The sequence below is a fragment of the Juglans regia genome, chromosome 6 (assembly GCF_001411555.2).
Source record: "Juglans regia cultivar Chandler chromosome 6, Walnut 2.0, whole genome shotgun sequence".
NCBI lineage: Eukaryota > Viridiplantae > Streptophyta > Magnoliopsida > Fagales > Juglandaceae > Juglans > Juglans regia.
Genome location: NC_049906.1, coordinates 33,608,212 through 33,626,078, shown reverse-complemented (window position 1 = coordinate 33,626,078; position 17,867 = coordinate 33,608,212). Strand labels below are relative to the sequence as shown.

The window sequence follows — 17,867 nt, the reverse complement described above, 5'->3', positions numbered from 1 at the left end:
TTTACATAGCATACTTTAATTTAGATGATAGATTTTAAAATTTAAATCTTACAAATTAAATATTATCATTTAAATAATGCAGATGATGTACTCTTTATACCAACTTGAAAATAAAATAACTCTATTTAAAATGTAGAGTGCAAAATTTATTATAATTTTATTTTTTTATTTTTTACAGCTTTGTACTAGTAGGAGAATGGCATCCCCAATGTCTCTTCTTTTGAGATTTTTAGGGGTCCTAGAATAAGGTATTGCATCCCAAAGTTAATAGAACATGGGAATAGACTATAGTTATTTAATTTTGATTTCTTGAAATTTGTAACAAAGCCGAATAGATTGATAGTAATAAATTGCTATCAACTGTAACAAAATGTATTTCAAAAAATTTAACTTTTGGGGACTTTGGAGTTGGAAGCCAAGTTTTGTGCTATTAAATATATAGGGCGGCTTTAAAGGCAGTTTTATTATGTAAACAATTATAGCTTCAAAACCTTATATTGGAAGGCGATGCACTCAGTGTGGTTCAAGATATTAACGCAGAAAGGAAAGATTGGAGCATTGTTGGTCTGGTGATTCAAGACATTAAAGTTGAACTAAGAGCACCAGTTATGGGCTCAACAAAGCTAAATTATAGCCAAATAATAGCTAAAGTGCAAGATAATATGCTACAATTGGCTCAACAAATCAACAGTGATTTTAACTTCAAGTTAAATCACTAGCCAAATTTGTTGAGCCAAAGGAACTAGCCAAATAATTCTTTTAGACTAAAATATTCACTTGAGTTGAAGTGAATAAAATTATTGAGGAAATGTTATGTTTTATAGTGGAATAATATAGCCGTTGAAGAAATATAGCTGTTGGAGAAATATAAGTTAAAAAAATATATCCGTTGAAGAAATGTAGCCATTGGAATAATATGAACGTTAAAAAATTAATAGGTAGTTTTTTAATAATGAATAAATATTTAAATTACAATTATAACTAAAATAAATGAAAAATTCAAAATCAATATTTTATTAGAATAGTGAAAGATTTGTTGAGCCTGTTATTTGATGATGATGAAAAGTGGCTAGCTAAATTTGTAAAAGTGAATTTCTTAGTCAAATTTTGGCTAAAGTTTGTTGAAGCCATAACTAATGCTCTAAGAGGTCTGAAATCCTGGGTATTTAAGCATGTATCTAGATCTTCAAATCATGTAGCCCATTTCCTAGCAAAGGATGCTGTAAAACTCTCCGAGGAGAGCATCACTCTAGAGGAAACCCCTCCTTGTATCCACCAATTTCTGTGGTAATGAAATGCAACTTGATTCAAAAATATAATATATATATATATAAATGATATTTATAGTCGTGAATTATGTAGTTTTTTGTATAATTATTTTGAAAAAATAAATAAAATATGAGATTTACACGAAAAAAAAGTTTAATAATAAATTTTATTATTTTTCAAAATAATTACATGACGCTTACTCACTTTATGATTATATATAAAATTACTATTAAGTATCTTACATAAAGCTGACCTCTTCTTCTCTTATAATGGCCCAGCTTGGGCTATCAAAATCTGGTCCATGTATTGCAGTTTTTGTATGTCTTGCTGGCAATGAATAATAATTAACTATGAGAGCTTTGTTGGATAGATTCAGAGCTGGTTTGGATATTAAAAATATTTCAGAATGATAAATAATTTGTATAAATTTTAAATAGATAAATCTCGTGCAAGCTTTTGTAAAAAGTGGACATCACATTAAAAAAAGTGTAAAAAACCTCTTTTTTATTAATATAATCTATTTTTTTATAATATAAAGGGCTTGCATAAAGTTTATCTACTTAAGACTTATACCTAACATTATTCATTATTTTTGTTTGGAAGTTTTGAAAAGTTATATAAGATTTTGTGTTTTGTTTAAAAGTTTGAAAAAAATTATAATAATTAAGTAACGATAAGATGAAAATTAAAAATTAAAAAATATTTTATATTTCAAAAATATTTAAAAATAAAATATCTAAAAACAATTATATTTCCAAACTAACCTAAGATCTTTTAGAGTTTTTGTTGTAATGTTAGATGATAGAGCTTCAAAGAAATTGACACAAGGATATTTATGATTAGGTCGGTGGCCATGTCCGTGAGGCCGAGGACCAAGATCTGCTGATGGAGGAGCTTGGCTTGTATCAAGTCTTGCATTGTTTCAAAAGTGTGGCTGTGATGAGAGGAATTGTGGGTATTCTAGCAGAGAAAATATTATAGATATAAATAGATTATATAAAAATAAACTTATAAATTAATATAGTTTGATATAATATGTTAGATTGTGTAATTATTTTTATTGTAAAATATATCTAACAGATCTCATGAAATCACATCAGTTTACAAATTTATTTTGTATAATCTCTTTATGTATATAATAGTTATATTCTAGTAATAGTACAGAAGAAGCAGATGGTAAAAGGATTGAATGGAAGAACCGGCTTTGGATTTACTTGAAGGAAGAAGGGGAGGAGTATGTTATGCTATCGGAGCCTGTTTGAGAATATAATTATTTTCAAATATTTTCAGATTATTTTACTATTATTCATTATTATTTACAGATTATTTCAATATTATTCACAAATCATTTAAGAGGAGATTTGGATTGTGAGTTGAGATGAAATGAAAGTTAAATAAAATACTATTAGAATATTATTTTTGTTTCGAAATTTAAAAATTTTGAATTATTTATTGTATTTTGTGTGAGAATTTAAAAAAATTATAATAATTAAATGAGATGAGTTGAAAGATTTCTTATATCCAAACCTCTCCGTATTCAAATAGAGCCTGACTTTAGATTAAAAAACAATTAAGTTAAATTTATGAGATCATTTGCCTCATAAATGAAAATTAGAGAGAAAAACATAACTTGTAAATTTGCATAATTTTTCGTATATTATCTATGGGCAGCATTTAATATAGTAGTGTTCACATTTTGTATGCATGACTCTCTAATTATACAAAGTGCTTGTAGGCAAACCATCTTAATAAAATAATACAATAATACAAAGTGTTCACTTTCACAAATTCTAAGAGGAGGTTTTGATAGTGAGTTGAGATAAAAGTTTAAAATTGAATAAAATATTATTTTTTAATAATATTATTGTATTAAGATTTAAAAAAATTAAATTAATGTTTATTATATTTTATCTGAAAATTAAAAAAAATTATAATAATTATATAAGATGATTTAAAATGAGCTAGAGAGATTTCTGTATCCAAATTGGGCCTAATATAAAACTTATTTTAAAAAGATTTTTATCCAAAATTTTATCTCTAATTTTGATCTCAGGCTCGAGCCCTCTAAAATCCTATTCTTTTGAGAAAAAATCTATACAATTTCTATATATTATATTATATTTATTTATCTTATCAAATATTTAATATATAAATAATAAATATAAGAATTAAATTAGTTTAAAACGAATAAACTTAACAAAAATTTTAAAAAAATATTATAAATTTTAAATTTTTTTTTAAATATATAATATGCGAAGGTTAAGAAGTTGTATATTATTGCTCTTCTTTCTATTCTTATTTTTCCTCTTCTCCCACAGATACCTCCCACGCAACCCCCACCCATCTCGTCTCTCTCCCTCTGTGTTACCAATCCGAACCCCACCACCACTGTCTTTCCTGTCGTCGATTTGCAACGCCACACCAGTAAGTCCAGTTGTAGCTCTCTCATACTCTTATTTTCTCTCTATGTCTGTGCCTCTCTCTCTCTCTCTCTCCCACTCGTCTGCCTTGGTCACTCTCATGTCTGTCTCGGCTTCCCTTTTTCCCACTCTGTCCGATTTTGTTCTCTCGTCATTTTGTTCTCTCGTCGTGTGTTTCCTCACCATCTCGAATTCGGTTTTGATGTTGTTTTCAATGTCACAGAGCATCCCGAACGTCAATAGACAACGCTGCCACACCCTCGAATTTGACTGATCGTCACTCTGAGATTTGGTAAGGTACTCTTAAGCATTAGCCTCGTAACCATAGTTAAATGTGTGGCTCTTGTAATTGTGCCTGCTAGAAGTTTGGGTTGAACCTGTTTTGTATGTTGTATATTGGGATTTGTAGTTAGGTGATTTCATGATTGGTTGACATGAGGAGGGAATGAATGTAAAAATGTGAGTTGATATTCTAATGTGTCGGGAATATGGTTGTAGATTGTGACATGCGTTGGAGTGAATTTTAAGCGAATCCAAGGAGGTTGGGTCAATCTATTGGTGGAGTAGTGTGTGAATATTGTACTACTGGTTTATGGGCTCACTTTGAGCTTTAGTTTTGGGCTATACAATTTTGTTAGTTGGTTGGTTTTGTACATGTACAAGTTATTAATATGTTAGCGATACCTTTTTGGATTAGGTTGTTTTTGTGGGTAATGCTATTGTGGACATGTATGCCAACTGTTAGATGATGGATGAAGCAAACAAGGTTTTTGAGCGGATGGTGGTTAAGGATGTGGTCTCTTGGAATGCTATGGTAATTGGTTACTCTCAGATTGGTAGGTTTGAGGATGCTCTTGCTTTGCTTGAGAAGACGTGAGAGGAGAAGATCAATTTTAAAATTTTAAGCCCAAATTTTACCCCTAGTCAACTTTAGAATAAAAGGAAAGCATGAAAATGTAAAGAAAGGAATAGTCACTCCAACAATGAAACTAATGAATATAAGGTTTTGGTATGCAACAAGGGAAAGGAAAGACAAATTCAGAACAATATGAAATAAAAGGGAATATAAAAGAGAAAGCTCTTCAAAAAGAATAAAGCCACATGACTTATCATGCCTAATACTGCTGATTAGCTCCAATGTATACATGCTAGAAGACGAGACGACAATGGTTGTCCAAAGATGCTTGAGGACCATTACAGTTTCATTAACATTAATTTCCCCACCCACAATGCTTTCTTGATTAGAGTGCGTAAGGTACACGCCACAGGAACCCACTATTTTGATGTAAATTGATTAAGAGAACATTTATTAAAGTTTTGTTTAAAAATTACAAAGAATAACGCCCAGTTGCTTCATGATGTTGATCAGTTATGATGTTGGAACTAATAGAATGAAATGTCACCTCCAGGAAAGCTTTGGCTTCATGATAAAATGTTTTGCAAAGAATTTCATAACTCTTCTCAACTCCTATCTGCACAAAACAGCACAAACAACCTCAAAATTTTTTAAAATAAACAAAAAAATAAGAAAGGTAACATAATCTAATGGAATGATAATTCCATACCAATGGATCAACTCTCAACGGTTAAACAGCTGATGTTACATATCTGCTCACCAATTCTAGCAAGAAAATATCAAGCAGAAATGGAAAAAATCGATTGTGGATATGGCATTGAGGCAGATAATGAAATCATACCTTGTCCCAAAAACTCTCAAAGACTGCAACCCTTCAATCCTCAACTCACCTCATGTGCCTATTGACTCTATTCACCTCTTGGTTGTTGCCCCAGCCACTGGTTTCCTGGCCCCATTGATTGATTTGTGGCCCCCACGTGCGGGCGCACCTCCTGTTTCAAATCAACCCTACATCCTCACACCCTCTCCCAAACGCTCTATCCCCTATAAGCAGTTGTTATATTTTACTTTTTGTTTAAGCATGGGTTGGTTGGTGCTGGAATGAGGTACACGGCTCACATGGGGTGGGTTTGTGGAAAAACATTAAGAAGGTTTGGGAGACCTTCAGGAGACATACACATATTGTAGTGGGTGATAGCTCTCTTGTCATATTTTGGCATGATAAATGGTGCGGTGATTGATGTCCCAAAGACACTTTCCCTGCCATATTTGAGGTAGCACAAGTAAAGGATGCACTGATAGCGGATCTTTTGGCTTTTTCTAGTGGCTCCCCTCAGTGGAATGTGGACTTCACTAGGGCAGCCCAAGACTGGGAGTTGGAGGTTATCACAGACTTCTATGCGGCACTGTATTCCATACGTATGACCGAGGGTACCATGGATAGGATGTTTTGGAGCCCTTCCAAGAAAGGTAAATTCACGGTTAGATCATTTCACAAAGTTTTATCAAGCCCAGGCATGCCCACATTCCCATGGAAGAGCATCTGGCAGACGAAAGCTCCTTCAAAAGTAGCTTTTTTGTTTGGACTGCAGCATTGGGCAAGATTCTCACCACAAATAACCTAAGGAGACGTCGATTAATGGTGTTGGACTGGTGTTGCATGTGTAAGAAAGATGGTGAATCAGTTGACCATTTGTTTCTACATTGTGAGGTGGCCAGGACCATGTGGGCTGATTTTTTTATAGGACTTGGATTATCATGGGTCATGCCCCGTAGTTTGATGGATTTTCTAGCATGTTGGAGAGGCTTTCGAGAAAATTCACAAGTTGTAGCAATATGGAAGATGATCCCCATATGTATGTGTTGGTAAATTTGGCGGGAGCGAAATGATAGAAGTTTCGAAAACCATGAGAGAACAATGGAGGAGCTGAAAGTTTTTTCTTTAAAATATTGTTTTCTTGGGTGGGGTCCATTGTTTGTAATGGACTACATGTCCATGACTTTCTACTTTCAGTTGTAAACTCTAGTTAGGTACTTCTCATGTATACTCCTTATGTACTTGGGCTTTATCTATTATTATGAATAAAATTTATTGATTACTGATAAAAAATAAAAAATAAATTTACTTTTTGTTTATTTGTTTGTATTTTGGTGCAAGTGTTTGGAAGCTCAGATATCTTTATCTTCATAATTTCCAGCCCTCCCCTCACTTTCTGAAAGCTCATTGGTGCTTTTTTTTTTTTTTGCTGGGAAGTGGTTTTTGTCTACCTACACTGTCCGATATTGGAGATTTTTAATTGTCCATTGAGACATTTAGAGTCAAGAGCACACTTTCTTCTTGTGGGATCTTATCACAATAGATGTTTCAAGTATTTCGATCAATAGATTGCTTATAACAACCATCTTCACAATGCCAACCATGATACTGGACCAGTTATTTGATGCCATTACTCCACGAGGTTTTTAATTTTGCATTGTATCTAATGTATTGGGTTGTTTCGGTTTCTGCCGCCTTCCTCATGTATTTTGTTATTTAATAATGAAATTACCTTGCCAAAAATGATATAAATACCATGTATCTATCCTTTTTCTTTTTAATTGTATCGTCAAATTTGTTCATAGAATTGAATCCATCACAATTGGTGTTTCATGAATAGAGCGTGCTCTTCAGCAGCAATGGAGTCGAAGAGGCTTCCCAGCAAACATTCCAACAACAACAGAGAAAAGAGAGTTAAGCGTAAAGAGGTAAATTAAATTTGCCAGGCTTCTGTTAAAGCTATGAATTACATAAGTGTGAGCCACTTCTATATGATTAAGATATGGGTATCATACTTGTAGATTCTCGAGAAGAAGAAGGCAATCGATGAGTGTATCAAATCAGCCTCTGCTGATAAAGACCCTCTTGCTTCTTTCCTGCCCTTCCGCAGCTATGACAGAAATGGTGTCACACTTATTCTCCAGCTTGTATTCAACATATTTTGATAAAGGGTTTTTCATTATTTTTTTAATACAAGCATCGTACTTTTGTGGGTCACTGGCATTGGGTTACTTTCTCTGTTTTCTCCAGCGTGATTTTGCCATATGTTTTTTTGATAATCTAGCATCCCAAGAGTGAAAATTGGGAAATTAAATTTCTTTAATGGTTACATCCAGTCTTTTGTTATATTTGCAGTCTGCATCTTTTCTTATCTTTGTATGTTTCTGGACTCTGGTATCATTTTACATTACTGCAAAAAATTGGGTTGATCATCTGGACTATGTTCTTATTTTTTTTTTTCCTGTAAGAGCGATGAGTTTGTGGTCTTGTAACGTCCATGTTAATTGTTTTCTAGGACTATCTGTACACTTGAAAGCGGAGTGTGGGGATAAGCTCTCCTTTCCTATCAAGCAGTACATTATGAGCCTCCTTAAGGTAATAGAAGGTTGACTATAGTTTATTTCATATATAACTTAACCATGTGGAATGATGAAGATACATATGTTTTTATGTATCAATCTGTTAATGTAGTATTACATTATTTGTTTCTGCATTACCACAGTTGACTAAGCTTTCAAAATCTTCAGGACAATATGGAGGAGCCATATGGATCTGATTGGCCAACAGAAGAGAAGGTCAAGCGCAGGGAAATGGTTGTCCCAGAAGCACGCTATATATTTGTGCATGAGACCCCAAATGAATGTTCCTATAGGACAGAAAGGGAACGGACTTATACGAATTGCATAGAAGATAAGGGACACATTGTTGGGTTTGTACACTACCGCTTTACTCTAGAGGAGGAGATACCTGTTCTTTATGTATATGAATTACAGCTTGAGCCCCGTGTCCAAGCGAAGGGGCTGGGGAAATTTCTAATGCAACTAATTGAGCTTGTTGCTCACAAGGTGCTGAATTATGTTTACAATCTATTTTTATGCCAATGATTTGAAAAATCCTCTGAATAAAACAGTACCCTGTGCAGTAATATTGGAAAGCTGTCATATGACGCACAAAATAACTTTTTTTTTTCTTTTACCTTTTATGTTGACATATTCTCATGTTGGAGTTCCCACTAACTTTTCCACCATCAATGTGGCATCTTAAATATTTTTCTCTACGATCTTATGAATTTATCATTGCCTTGCTTATTGTCATTAATTAGCATTTTCATCTTTTACAGAATCGCATGGGTGCTGTGATGCTAACTGTTCAAAAAGCAAACTCATTAGCTATGAACTTCTATCTAAATAAGCTGAGGTAAATCTTAGCTTCATTATACAAGCATCCACTTCTCAGGAGACATGCTGAATCTTAATGTAAGGAAGATAATTTGTACCTCATGAAAGTCCACTCACTTCTTTCTTCACATAATAGACACTTAGCATCACTCCATGCTTCTCTGCACAAGAAACAAACACAGAAGAAACTTGATGGCCTTCTTTTTCTAAGGCTTACCTGCTTATTTTGTATTCTGATGTAGTTTACCCATGAGGGAAAGAAAAAAAAAAATCTGTGGTGTAAATGTTTGTGACTTGGACAAAGAGTAACTAATGCCGTTTGAGTCAAATCACTACGTCTATCCTTAGAAATGCATGAGTGCTTTCAGAGCAGGCTATTATTCGCTTGATCTATAAGCGAGGATGTGGCATCTGAATGTTCTCTTTGTACGTGCTTTATGAATCTGCACACATGCAGACACAGTTAGGAACTGGAAAAATGGTTTCTAGCCTCCGAACTAGTGAGAGACATTTAACTTTCTCCTTTTTCTTCGGTAAAGTTTGTATTACTTAATAAAAGAAATGAGACATTTAGTAGATCAATCTGTCAATGTCATCAAATTTCTGGTCCATGTATTGCCGGTTTGGACAAATAGCTTGTACATAGAAGAGGCCATAGAGGTGGACTAACATAGGATATTAGAAGACAATGTGGTGATTGAGAACCTCAAATATAATCGTTAGAAACCAACTTGCGTTTGCGGAACATGGAAATCATTTTTTTCTCATCATGACAAGTTTAGTTTATGATTTCATTATTTGCCTTAATGCCATATCCACAATCGATTTTTTTCTATTTCTGCTTGACATTTTCTTGCTAGAATTGGTGAGCAGATACGTAATAGCAGCTGTTTCACCATCAAGAGTTGATCCATTGGTATGGAATTATCATTCCATTACATTATGTTACCTTTCTTATTTATTTGTTTATCTTAAAAAAATTTGAGGAGGCTTGTGCTGTTTTGTGCAGATAGGAGTTGAGAAGAGTTATGAAATTCTTTGCAAAACATTTGATCATGAAGCCAAAGCAATCCTGGAGGTGACATTTTATTCTATTTGTTCCAACGTTATAACTGATCTCTATCATGAAGTAACTGGGCGTTATTCTTTGTAATTTTTAAACAAAAACTTCAATAAACGTTCTCTTAATCAATTTACACCAAAATAGTGGGTTCTTGTGGCGTGTACCTTACACACTCTAATCAAGAAAGCATTGTGGGTGGGGAAATTAATGTCGATACATCTGTAATGATCCTCAAGCATCTTTGGACAATCATTGCTGTCTCGTCTTCTAGCATGTATACTTTGGAGCTGATCAGCAGTATTAGGGGTGATAAGTCATGTGGCTTTATTCTTTTTGACAAGCTTTTCTCTTTTATATTCCTCTTTATTTCATATTGTTCTGAATTTGCCTTTCCTTTTCCTTGCTGCATACCAAACCTTATATTCATTAATTTCATTGTTGGGGTGATTATTCATTTGTTTACATTTTCATACTTTCCTTTTTATTCTGAAGTTGACTTGGGGTAATCATAATGTATGGGCAGATCGGTGACATTGTTCAGAAGTAAAGCATGCAACAAATTGTGGCTAATAAATGAGCCAACCACAATGTATCAGCAGATCAACATTGTGATTTTGAAACCAAGACGACGGAACGACTCAGAGAACGATCTTGGTGGCAGCAGCTATGGTCCACTGATGGTGGCTTTTGCAGTTCAATGTTGGTTTAATCATTCATTTAGTCTGTTGGATATCATCACTAGAGGAGGCAGTTGTCCATTAAACCACATTTTGCTGCCATTAAATAGCCTGAATAGATACCTCACCCAAAACCTGAGCCTGCTATTTCATTCCAACTTCCTCATCTGGTGCGTCAGAGTTTAGTCAAGAATTTTTGTATCATAATAAGAAGTCAGTGAGAATTGTGGAATACTAGCAATTGAGATTTATATGTAATGGCAGTGTGGCAATCACCACAGACCAGCAAGTTCTTGGTGATTCTGATAGGTGCTCGAAATTTTAGGATGCCTATCATAGGCAAGCACCAACATCTCGCTGTGTTAAAAAAGGAGTCACCCTTCTCCTCATCGTCAACATCACGAAGAGCATAGCTCATCTCAGGAATATGGTCCATATACCTCTGAGCATACCCGGCAATCGCCGCACTCCATGTTACCACATTCAACTTGCTCTTCTCCTCCCGCATCTTCTCAAACAGAACAAAAGCATCCTCCGCCGAACCTACTCTGAACAACCTTACCCCGAGACCAAGCGTCCACTGAAGCACACGCTAGAAGAGTATTTACAAAGCTAATTGCATCCGGACAAATTCTAGTATCTGCAATCATTCAATTATAAATTTTAGTGCATTCTTTGGTGTTGTCGCCTTGATCATAAGAAGCCCCAATCAAATTCCACAAAACCACATCACCTATCCATGTCTGGCACGGCTCATCCAACATACCATACCTTCCATAAATTGTTATATTTATTATGCTAGATTGTGAGATTAAATATGTGGATTTATTGAATATATGACTCATTACACATTCCCTCTCTTGCACACCCCATCCAACACACCACACCACACCACACCTTCTATACATTGCTATATCTATGGTAGATTATGAGATTAAATATGTGGGTTTATTGAATGTGATTTATTATACATTCTTGTGCCTTTATTATGCCTAGTCAGATGCATGGCTTAGTGATAGAGGTATGCTGACTTTGAGGGCATGAGCTAGATTTGGATGGAACAGATCCTGCCAATGGGCTTAGACCCGTCCGAAGAGGCACTTGATTGGGAGCAATGCTTTAAAAATTAATTCAACTGAAAGTGACGTTGGACCGGTGACCTCCCTTGGGAAGAGAGGCACATATCCACTTGATCAAGCATATCCCTTCTTTAAATGAAACGTTATAATTATCTATTGAAAAGTCTCAAGTTATGGGTTGTGATTTGTACAATGTGCCACTTCATTCTCCATAAATAGAAGATGTAACCCATTAATTTAAACATTATATTCTCCCATTATTTTCAGCCACATACACAATTTTGTAAATAAACTTTGAAGGAAAACTTTCAGAATTGTTGTCTGCAATTGGTGATTTTGTTGTATCCTGAAAGCGAATTGTATGCAATCTAGTAGGAATCTCGTTCTGGTGGAGGCAATTATGTCACATATATTTGATCTTTCTAAGCGTGTTCACATAGGTGTAACTGGAAAACGCTACAAAAAGCTTGCGAAACCTGCAGAGTAGAAGAAGATCATCTTTTGAGAGAAATAAAAAATGTTCATTGGCATATTTAACTTAAAATATGTTCAGTTAAAGTAGACAGAACATCTTTTGAGAGAAATAAAACATGTTCATTGGCATATTTAACTTAAAATATGTTCAGTTAAAGTAGACAGAAATTCAAGATATGGATTTTCTTATGATTGATAAAAATGGCATCGGTTTCACATCAAAGGCAAGGCAGTATATTTGAAATAGCACACAAGTGCATCTCCTAACAAGAAAGGTCTTCTCTTACTTTCAATGGAAGAAAAGGGACAGAATAAATACCAAACCCATTGGCTTGAGTGTTGTGCCATTGCGAGGAAGCTCTTCTGGGGTTGTTCATTTAGCAAGAAATGCATCACTTCACCCGAGTGTTGCATGACATGGATGATCGACAACCAGATATCAAGTGGTCCACTATACTTGCGCAAAATGTTGGTACTGACCTGAGGACAATGAATTAAAAAACCACAAGAATTGTGATGTTCTGAACAAGATGCCTGAAAAAAGTAAGTTGTTTTTTAAAATGATATCAAACATTATACCAGAGAATAAAGGTGAAGGAAGAAAACATACAAGTTCCCAGGCATCGATTTTATTTCCTGGACCATTATGCAAGAACTTGCTGACACAATGAAGAAAAAAAATCTCAAAATATATTGTAAAAACGTGACAGTAACATAAGCATCAACACTGCCCTACTGTAAATGGTACTTTGCTAATACTAACCCCGTTTGGATTCAGAGATGCGTTGAGATGAGTTGAATAAAATATTATTAGAATATTATTTTTAATATCATTATTATTTTGAGATTTGAAAAAGTTGAATTGTTTATTATATTTTGTGTGGGAATTTGAGAAAGTTGTAATTATAAGATAAGATGAGATGAGTTAAGGTGAGTTTCGAATCCAAACAAGGGCTTGCTGCGTTTGGTTCCCAAACTCAGCTCAGTTGAGTTTAGTCTAACTTTAATCTGAGTCTAATATCCAAACACCAATGACCAAACTCTTAAATTACTAAACTAGTAAACTCATTCCAACTCAAAACCTTCTTACACATGGGACCTATAATTTTTTTCAACTTAAAACATTTTTATACGTGGGACCCACAATCTTTTTCAATTTCCCATAAAAAATACTAAACTCATCTTAACATCCAAACACACTTTAACTCAGTTTAGATGGGTTCCACATAACTCCCTCAACTACTCAACTTATTACTATTTATAAAAAACTCAATTCAGCTAAACTTAGCTCAACATCCAAATAAAGCCTAAATTTAGGGTGGGCACACAATGACTCATTAAAATAGGTAGACAAACGGACTTACAGAAAATGTATTTAGGAACTGGTACCTAATAGGACTCACAAGAAACTACGATAATTTTTTCTAAGATATAAAGGCTACAATTTGGAAATTTCTTGCGGTTACGGAAAAGTTGATATACTGTAAATACGACAATCTTAATTCAACTTACCATACCCCATAATGCACATCACGATGATTACAATGACCCGACACACCATAGTTATCGAAAGTAATAATCTGAGAAAAGCCCACGTGAAAAATGGGATCTTAGTGTACATAAACACTAATTTGTGACAAGAATTAAAAAGAAAAATCTTTGAGATAAAAAATTAAATGAAGAAAGGAACTCATCCATAAATAAATAAGAAATGAAGAAAGGAGAAAGTTAACCAGTAATAGGGATAACAATCTCACCGAGTCAATGCCATAACTCATAATTTCCCCTTCAATAATCTTAGCCAGTAAAGTATGGTTCCAAACCCTGCCAAAACCATCCTAAAAATGACACCATGTCAGATTATAGCTGTGACTCAAACAATATTTCAAACATGACAGAGACTTAAAGGTTCTTCCAAAATGTTATTGAAATATAACCAACCTGCAAATCTGGATGGTCCATAATCTTCACTTGTTGAAGTGGAACCTGCATTTGAAGTTTTAGAGGATATGCAATCAAAACCAATGCCTAGATGAAATTCTTTGACTGGCAACATTCTCTTTTGTTTTGATAATTCGTTGCTTTATTTGCCATCCTCAAGATAAAAGGTTATTGAAGAGGGAATGAAATATTTTTGCTAGATATAGAAGAAAATAATCCTCACTTTTTCTGCTTAATAATCCTTGATATGACTGACTTATAGGAATACCACAGTAAGTTGGCACCATCAAAGTAAATTAAATATTAGCTTGACATGCATGTGATGGGAGATTGGGGTTTAGCTCTAAACATTATATTAACACTCTACTCTTTTCTGGAACTAGAATTTTATATTAAATTCTAAGTGAATTTGAAAATAGCATCGCTTTTGTGATACACAGCACATCACCTTGAGAATTGCACAAGCCTGATAGAGTTCGTCCTTTCTGATATTGCCCTTGCTATCAGCATCACCTACAAAATAAATGAAACTAAGCAAAAGAGATATAACCAGGAAAGTACGTTAAAGGATAACTATCATTGGACAAGATCCCATGCTCCCCACCCTAAAAGTCTCCAGATAATTTACAAAACAATACACACACACACACACACACACACACACACACACACACGCTGTAGTACAAACATTCACAATTAAAATTTCCACATGGTAAAGTAAACAAGACAAACAACAAAAAGAACTAGAAAAAGGAAAGTACCATAGATGAATTCTTATCCATCAAGGAATAGACTAGCCTACATTAATTTAGATATAATGAGAAAGCAGCTTGGAACATTGATTCTTTAACTTATTTTATTTAGGGATGGACTCATTCGACTGATTAGTGATCCCAGGTCCTACCTAACAAAGAGATGCCCCTGAAATAGGGAATGGATTGATCGGAAAGTTCAGGTATGCGTAGGACATATTAACAAGTCTCAAACACAGGTAATGACTCATGAATCCATAACCACCTCTACCCCTGGTTTGTGGGGAGAAGAAGTATTAATTGAGGCAGAGTTCATGGGCCACAACCATCCATAAATTGGAATTCAAACAACATTCTGAGCAGAATTTGCAATTAAGATCCATGGGCTACACCATAAACTTCTTGTAATTAGGAGAAAGTCACTGTTGGGAATAACTGTATATCTAAGACTAACTCGAAGTATAGTAGCGGAACTAAACGAAAGAAAAGATGACAATCACACAGAAAGAACACCAAGAATTAAGTGGTTCGACTCAAAATGAGCCTACGTCCACTGGTGGGGTCGGTATCGAAGATTTCACTATCAACAGAGATGGAGTACAGATGAATACAACAAAACTTCACAAGGAAGTTATCTCTCAAAACTCACTCTATAACTTCTCTCTCAAGAAAACACTAAAAACAAGACAAAAAAGTGATTTCTGAAGTTATCTAAGAAGTGGGCGCCGTTTGGTATTTATAGGAACAGAAATGTTCACTTCTGTGAACATTGGCTCGAGCGAACACTCGAGCGAGTGTCGAGCGAATGTAGGTTTTCTGTACTTCGCTCGAGCTAACACTCGAGCGAGGGTCGAGCGAAGCTCTCGAAACTCTCTGACTTGATCTCGCTCGAGCTGGGTGTCGAGCGAGGGTCGAGCGAACACTCTCTGACTTGATCTCGCTCGAGCTGCATGTCGAGCGAGGGTTGAGCGAAGCTCTCGAAACTCTCTGACTTGATCTCGCTCGAGCTGGGTGTCGAGCGGGGGTTGAGCGAAGCTCTCGAAACTCTCTGACTTGATCTCGCTCGAGCTGGGTGTCGAGCGAGGGTCGAGCGAACACTCTCTGACTTACTTCGCTCGAGCCAAGTGAACCTTCGCTCGAGCGAACCTACGACACATGCACTGTTCCATCTGATTCAAGCCACCTCATAACAGTCACCAAGCCCCAAAACAGTCCCCTTTTATGAAGAACCTCTTGTACATTAAAACAGAAGACGGTGAAACAAGAAAGGAGAGTCATCAGTTACAAAGAATGATACTTTAATAGCAACTAAAACCAAGTCCACTACTATTTGCAACTGATTAAACTAATCTAATGAACGATAAAGAATCATATAAAGTATAAGAGACCCATACATTTTGTGAGAGCTCGACCTTCACCTACTTCCAGCATGTAAATGCCAAACTTATTGACAAACTAGTTGGATATGGTATGACAACTATATCAAGGGGCAATTTCTTAATCTCTCTCCATAAAAGATGAAAGTAACAACAGTAAACATTTTAATGAAACAAATAATCTTCCTAAAATTCCCTTGGATGGGCGAAGAAAAGTTGGATGCAGGTTTGAAACAAGGGTGAGTTCAATTTTGAAATAAGGTAGTTTCAGATTTGACAGTGATATAGGTAGTAAAATGGATGAGACCTTCATTTTTGGAAACTATCATCAATTTTAGAACAGTCTAAAAATATGTACATAATCAATTATGGGATGGATGGAGCAATATAATTTCAAGACAATTTTTAAATAGCTAGAACGTTGATCGCTTTCTTTTCTACAGATATGGCAGGTGAATTCTAAAACCACAAAGTTGATACACAAGTACATGTATCTGAATGTGAAAGAATGATATGAAAGAATCACTTGTAGGTTAATGTGTGTTACCCATTGACAAGCACAATACGTGCAGATTATGCCCTTTTGAAGTAAGAAAGCTTATTGTCGGAGAAAAGAACCTGCATAATTCAACGAAAGATAAAATCACATAACCAATTCGAACCATCAGTTCAATCGATGGCTTCTTACTTGAAATCATATCTTCATACAGCAACATAGCAAGGCAAAAACTAAAATCACACCTTCATACAGCAACATAGCAAGGCAAAAACGGTACTTCAAAGCTGAAACTAGTTGTATATAATCATAAAAAAATTATCAAATAATTAAAACTCCATTAAAGCTTACATAGACTCATCATCTGGGTGGGCGACAACCAGCAAGACATTTCTCTTGCGAAGAGCTCCACCTAAATTTCAATTACAGAAAAGCATTCTTCAACGCATAAGACTTACTAATACTATCGAATTGAACTCGTCCAAAGATTCCAACAAGAAAGAATTAACGCTTCTATAAATGCCCCACCAGTATTCAAGAAGGAGTTCCTGAAAGATGAGCTTGATCCACGGAAAATTTTGCACAGAGATGCTATCCAGGCCAGAAGCAGAGAACCAACAATCAACATCCATGCCATCTAGTATAGATGGAATGCACAACTGCTGCAACCAAACAACAGCAGTTAACCAACAATAATATGCAGTCACGACGATCCCATAACTTGAATCGGCATTTTAGCGACAAAAATTCTGAATGACCACCATGCCGTTTTGAGAGACCATCTTGTTTCGAAACGACGTCGGTTCATTCATGCCACTAGGAAACGAGTTTTCCTTCATTTCTACTCGGAAAATCAAAAACAAAATCAAAATCGCCATTATGTGGTGAATAGGATACAGCTTGACGATGAAGGAGCATACCAAAATCGATGGAATGCAATTGATTGCAGGCGGCCGCGCAACTTGCTCGTCGGATGATGCGGTGGACCCATAATAATGCATATATGTATGTATATACGCATTGCCATCAGTATGTCATATGTTCTGTAATTTCGGACAAAGCAGTTCGAACACTTGGGGGAGGAAAAGAATCATGTTTGTTTTAAAAATTAAATAAAATAATATTAAAATATAATTTTTTAAAAGTATATTTATTTTAAAATTTAAAAAAATTAAATTATTTATTTTATTTTATATAAAAAATTAAAAAAATTATAATGATGAGAATGATTATAAAAAAAAACAAGACC

The 17,867-nt window shown here is 34.9% G+C and overlaps 2 protein-coding genes across 7 annotated transcripts; one reads left to right on the top strand and one right to left on the bottom strand.

Moving 5' to 3' along the window:
• Positions 1-3,569: 3,569 nt before the first annotated feature.
• LOC109012095 (N-alpha-acetyltransferase 40-like) lies at positions 3,570-10,785 on the top strand. 6 transcript variants are annotated; one of them, XR_001999405.2, is made up of 10 exons: positions 3,570-3,693; positions 3,913-3,981; positions 7,203-7,290; positions 7,384-7,486; positions 7,878-7,957; positions 8,110-8,427; positions 8,703-8,779; positions 9,621-9,676; positions 9,770-9,838; positions 10,347-10,785. XR_001999405.2 is itself a non-coding variant. In XM_035691000.1 (10 exons), the coding sequence occupies exons 3-10, from the start codon at positions 7,222-7,224 to the stop codon at positions 10,684-10,686; spliced, it is 1,095 nt and encodes a 364-aa protein (XP_035546893.1). In that variant the 5' UTR covers positions 3,570-3,693; positions 3,913-3,981; positions 7,203-7,221; the 3' UTR covers positions 10,687-10,785. The 6 variants fall into 6 exon arrangements, 5 of the variants coding, with proteins under 5 accessions (XP_035546893.1, XP_018849115.1, XP_035546894.1 ...); XM_035691000.1 differs by having other exon boundaries at positions 9,634-9,676; positions 9,774-9,838; XM_018993570.2 differs by having other exon boundaries at positions 9,634-9,676.
• A 926-nt stretch (positions 10,786-11,711) lies between these two features.
• Positions 11,712-17,573, bottom strand: LOC109012096 (N-acetylglucosaminyl-phosphatidylinositol de-N-acetylase-like). The gene is made up of 11 exons (XM_035691003.1): positions 17,539-17,573; positions 17,147-17,459; positions 16,970-17,030; positions 16,670-16,740; positions 14,443-14,507; positions 13,995-14,039; positions 13,811-13,891; positions 13,566-13,633; positions 12,664-12,712; positions 12,373-12,533; positions 11,712-12,055 (listed from the first exon to the last, which is right to left on the bottom strand). The coding sequence occupies exons 2-11, from the start codon at positions 17,253-17,255 to the stop codon at positions 11,983-11,985; spliced, it is 783 nt and encodes a 260-aa protein (XP_035546896.1). The 5' UTR covers positions 17,256-17,459; positions 17,539-17,573; the 3' UTR covers positions 11,712-11,982.
• Positions 17,574-17,867: the final 294 nt, after the last annotated feature.

Excerpts from the sequence above, each read along its gene's own strand:
- LOC109012095 (XM_035691000.1), top strand. The coding sequence starts at position 7,222 with ATGGAGTCGAAGAGGCTTCCCAGCAAACATTCCAACAACAACAGAGAA. Across the intron at positions 7,958-8,109 it reads ACATTATGAGCCTCCTTAAG|GACAATATGGAGGAGCCATA; the intron begins GTAATAGAAGGT and ends CAAAATCTTCAG. Across the intron at positions 8,780-9,633 it reads TTCTATCTAAATAAGCTGAG|ATACGTAATAGCAGCTGTTT; the intron begins GTAAATCTTAGC and ends ATTGGTGAGCAG.
- LOC109012096 (XM_035691003.1), bottom strand. The coding sequence starts at position 17,255 with ATGGCATGGATGTTGATTGTTGGTTCTCTGCTTCTGGCCTGGATAGCA. Across the intron at positions 13,892-13,994 it reads TGGACCATCCAGATTTGCAG|GATGGTTTTGGCAGGGTTTG; the intron begins GTTGGTTATATT and ends TGTCATTTTTAG. Across the intron at positions 13,634-13,810 it reads TGAGTTATGGCATTGACTCG|ATTATTACTTTCGATAACTA; the intron begins GTGAGATTGTTA and ends GGCTTTTCTCAG.